This window comes from Chenopodium quinoa, unplaced genomic scaffold (genome assembly GCF_001683475.1).
Source record: "Chenopodium quinoa cultivar QQ74 unplaced genomic scaffold, ASM168347v1, whole genome shotgun sequence".
Lineage (NCBI taxonomy): Eukaryota > Viridiplantae > Streptophyta > Magnoliopsida > Caryophyllales > Amaranthaceae > Chenopodium > Chenopodium quinoa.
The window spans coordinates 2776897-2781677 of record NW_018744311.1 but is presented as its reverse complement, the minus strand read 5'-3'; the positions used below and the strand labels follow the sequence as shown (position 1 = coordinate 2781677).

General features: G+C 35.3%; 1 protein-coding gene across 1 annotated transcript; it reads left to right on the top strand.

The window, feature by feature from the left end:
- On the top strand, positions 1-3872 carry LOC110696119. Its single transcript, XM_021873405.1, has 8 exons — positions 1-64; positions 745-826; positions 924-1018; positions 1723-1803; positions 2012-2062; positions 2677-2754; positions 2970-3023; positions 3359-3872. Exons 2-8 carry the CDS (start codon positions 772-774, stop codon positions 3566-3568), a joined length of 624 nt encoding a protein of 207 aa, XP_021729097.1. The 5' UTR covers positions 1-64; positions 745-771; the 3' UTR covers positions 3569-3872.
- The last annotated feature ends 909 nt before the right edge of the window (positions 3873-4781 follow it).

Below are 4781 nucleotides of genomic sequence, written 5' to 3'. Positions count from 1 at the left end.
TGTATCGTTGTTCTGTTTTTCCAATTCCTCGTCTCAAATTAGCCGATTCTCCTCTAAAACCCAGGTACTCCTCTCTTTCTAATTAGTTCTTGTCTGCAATTATTTGGTGTAACCAAGAAATTATATTATGAAAAAATTAATCAAAAACAACTAATATTGTATGAGTCTATTCATGATTGATTAAATTAATATATTGTTAAATTTTACGTGCCCTTTCCTGTAATTTACATTATGATGTTCTAATTTCCAAATAGCAATTTTTAGTGAGATAGATGTTTTTCTGTAAGAATTGTCATATTGCTAAGTAGTTTTCTTCTGGGATTTTTTTGTTTGGAAGTTTGAGCATATAAATTTGGTATCTTGATGGTGTATGAATGCCAAATTATTTGGTTTTGTTAAAAGGTTTTAATTGGAAAAATAAAAGAAAATTGTCGAGGAGATTTAGGGTTCGAAAAAGTTCTTGACTTGTGCCCTGCATTTTAATTATGTTGTGAATCATATAGGAGAAAGGATGAATGTTGTCATTGCCCTGCATTTTAATTACTTTCCTAACATTGTTAGCATTGATTTTAAATTGTCTAAGTGTTGTAATCATATCCAATTATTGTTTTTCAACACATTAGTATTAAGGGATGAACTGTTTTTCTTGCTTCTGTTGTCTTTGATTGATTAAGAGTAAAATGATAGTGTGTTGGATCATCCATAGTTTATCTGAAGTTTGATTTTGTTATGCCAGTTCCGCAGTTTGTGTTTCGTTGCCCTGAGATAGACATGGACGATGTCAGTGTATCTAATAGCGAACTGTTGGAAACGACTGATTCTGAAGGTATTTTAAGCTTCATTTACAGTTTCTGCTCATCTTATGATACCTTGGATCCATTTAACCACTCCTTTTTGTAATCAATGAAGAATTTTTTGTGCAGATGATACAAGCAACGTTTCTGATGACAATTTGCATAATGAAGGTGAATTAGAGAGCCTTTCTGACATTGATGATGCAGAGGTCAGTGATACACTGGTACTTGCTAATTTCACTGCATGACTCTACCATTATGTGATTCAATTTAGCTTTTTCTGTTGAAAAAGAAACAAGGCAATACTTTGGTGTGCTTCACTGGAAACTCACCACTGTCGTTGCGCCACAACTTCCACGAGCTAACTGTGCACAATGTAGAAATGTATCGGTTATGAGGGGAAACTGGTTAAGGGGGCAATGTGACAATCAACATCCAATCTACTCTACTTTAAGTCCACATTTGTTCTCCGAATGTTGCTTTCCTGTGAAGCCTATTTATAGATAGCTCATAAGAGGATATTGGCAAGTCAATATTGGCCTTCTTTCTTTCGATTTTTCTTTTGTTCTTTTTCCCTGTAAAATATTCTGATATCCTGCCGATGACTCTGCAATCTTGAAAAGAACATTAAACTTTGAAACTAAACTTCAATGTGGTGTGGCAAGCATTGAACATGCATTATCTTTTGCTTTGTCTTCCATATCCTCTTATGCTTTAATTTCTGAGGATTTTTTTAAGAATTTTGACAAACAATAGCAACAACTTGATTATAACAAACTATATTCTTTCAAGTGACATGTGTACATTTTACACCTGAGCCTTTTAAACAAGTTTTTCTTTATAATTGTCTTATTATTTTACGCTTTTTTCTACTTCATATTGCCCTTTTGGTGACTAACAAATCAGTCCTACGATGAGGATTTTGTAGGTTGGGAGCTACTTATATAATGAGAAAGAGAAGCATTACAGGAAAGAAATTTGGGAAATGATGAATAAGAAGTATCTTCAGGTAATCTGATATTTTATGTCATCATTCACCATGTTGTTCATGTACTAGCTTCAATATCTATGGCTGAACATGTAGTTTGCACTAATTAAGGAAGAGATCATATTGATCAGTCCGATGTGGAATTGACTGTCACTCTATGATCCTTGTTAACTGAGCAAAGTAAGTAATCTATACATATTAATCAGCTTATACCTCTGTCTGTATGCAGGAACAAGCCGAAAGAGTTGCTGCAGCTGATAATGGTACAAAATTCAAAAGGGTGAGTTCTTTTAAATATTTTAGTATCTTTATTGCTCTTGCACACTTTAGCTCCAAGTGCATTCCTGTCACTATATTCATATATGACCAACTAGTGGAAAAGTTTTCTCCTAGATAACATGAACTAGAAATTCAATTTAATCATCAAATTGGATAGTGATAAGCTCAGACCATTTCTTCAGGTCAAATTATGTTGTGGAGGTTGTGAGCTTGGGCGTACAGGATTTCAAAAGTTTGGAAGGTAATACTTGGGTTCTTGAAAAGTGTTACCAGCTATAGAAGGTATCTCCTGATTAAAATGTAAGGATTTTTGCTATTAAGGTGTAATGACGTGTTAGAACTATCAATTTTTCACAGAATTATGTGTGGAGATACAAATCGAGGCACTGTAAAGCTGTAAAATTGTCTTTTTAACAATTTTCCGCATTCTTATTTGTGTGTGTGGGAAGGGGGGAGGTGGGAGGAGCACTAGCTATAACAGACCTCAATTATTGTTAAGGGTATGAGTGTATCTTAGATCTTTTTATATTAGCCTTTAATTTTTCTTGATTTTTTTGGCTAGGATATTCTTGTAAAGTCTATTCCTGCTGCTTATCGTGGACAAATTGTTTGCAGGATCTCAGAAATAAGAAGACAACAGGTGTAAAGAAAGCCCAGTCTACATCTAAAACTCGTCCACCATCGCCTAAGAAAGTATGTTTGAATTTTAAAAGAAAAGCTTTCCATTAAATTAATAGACTAAAGCCACCATATATTTCGCAAAAATTGGAGCCTGCATTCATTTGTAATATAATGTACCTTACTGATGCAGTAATTCATGTAATATACTGCATTATGCTTCAAATTTTATTCGTGTTTCATTCAATACTCAGAAGCTGCGCTCTTATTATGTATGATTGTTCTTTCAGAGGCCCAACTCCAGAATCAATTATGATGCACTGTCCAAAGTGCTAGATGAACCTGTAAGTCTTGGATTTGTTAATTTTCGCTTTTCTTTTAAAGCTTGGATTACTATCTACATTTCATATGTTATTCAAGAATCTGGTCATGGTCGTAGGCCTGTAGATTCTTTTGAACTCCTTTTGACTTTCTGGTTGTATTTGAATTTTCAGGGAAAGGGGGGATTTATCTGAAAAATCATCCATTATGTTTCAACTGCTGCAATGATTTTTCTTTTTCCTTTTTTTTTTAAAAAAAAAAGTTTTCTATACAGTTGACTATTATTTACTATGGGCTATAGATCACTGTCTCGATTCCTTTATAGCAACATCTACTTAATGCTTTGCTTGCTTAACAGTCGCCTTCAGATAGTTCAAAGAAGAGGCGGAATGAACCAAATTTGGACAAACATTTGGGAGAAAGTTCAATTGGAACTCAGGTGAATGATGATGCAGGAAATGAAACTGGGGATGAAGAAAATGGCCGGGAGGATCATCTAAACTATTCAGAATATAACAATCAAGAGGATGAGTACGACTACTATGATGATGATGATGAGTTCTTTTGAACTTCTTACTTAGTTTGGTTTCCTTGAAATTCACAAGGAGCCTTAAAGTCTTGTATTTTGGAACTATAGTGTAGATTGATATACACATAAGAAAAAGAAATAGGTAAAATGACCACCATTTTATGGCATATTATTTGCCCTTGCATCTCTGATTGCTGATTTGGTTTTAAAGTTCTGTTAAGGTTCTGTTATTGCGTTTTAGATCATAGAAACAAAGTTCTGTCGAAGACGGGGCATTTTTGAGTGATCTGGGGCTTTGATACACGGATATGCCTTATAATCGCTGGTGTCACAGTTATAAATTTGGAGTTTGTTTAATGTCATTATATTGACATGCAAATAACCACAACTACCACACTTGGTAATTCTCTTTTTGGTATTCCCTGCATTTCTAAAATTCTCAATTACTAGTATGAAATTACCTTTATATATAGAACTACAAATCTTGTATTCTTCTAAGAAAACTTGCATAACAATACTCCTAATACTCAAGGAGCTTCTACTATAACATGATACCTAACCTAATACACTAGAATAGAGCTGTCAAAAGTCGACTCAAACCCAATTATTAACCGACCCATCTGAACCCGAAAAAATGGTGGCCCAAACCCGACCTGAAACCAACCCTAGACCCGAGTTGACCCGAGTATGTGAGACCCGAACCCAAACATGAACTGACCTGGAGATGACCCGACCCGATGTAACCCATAAATTATTGACCTGAATCGAACCCGACTTGAATCGAAATTCACCCGAACCCGTTTTAACCCATCAAAACCCGAATTTAACCCGACTTGTTACTAACTTGAACTGAATTTAACCTGACCCGTTCCTAAACCGACCCGAATTTAACCCAACCTGTTACAAACCCGACCCGAAATCAACCCGACTTGTTATTGACATGACCCGTTCCTAACCGACCCGAATTTAACCCAACCTGTTACAAACCCGACCCAAAATCAACCCGACTTGTTATTGACCTGACCCAAATTCAACCCAACTTGTTATTGACCCGACCCAAAGTTTACCAGACCTATTACTAACCTGACCTAAAAATTCAACCCGATCTGTTACTAACCGACTCGAAATCAACACGACTTGTTATTGACCCGACCTAAATTCAACCCAAATTGTTCCTGGCCCGATTTCAAATCACCTTAAATGCAATTTAGACCACCTTATTATTGTTGATCAAAGCATTTTGTCTAGCGAG

Bases quoted from the DNA above. Each gene is read 5' to 3' on its own strand.
- LOC110696119 (XM_021873405.1), top strand. From the start codon at position 772: ATGGACGATGTCAGTGTATCTAATAGCGAACTGTTGGAAACGACTGAT. The intron at 827-923 runs GTATTTTAAGCT...TTTTTTGTGCAG, and splicing joins GGAAACGACTGATTCTGAAG to ATGATACAAGCAACGTTTCT. The intron at 3,024-3,358 runs GTAAGTCTTGGA...CTTGCTTAACAG, and splicing joins CCAAAGTGCTAGATGAACCT to TCGCCTTCAGATAGTTCAAA.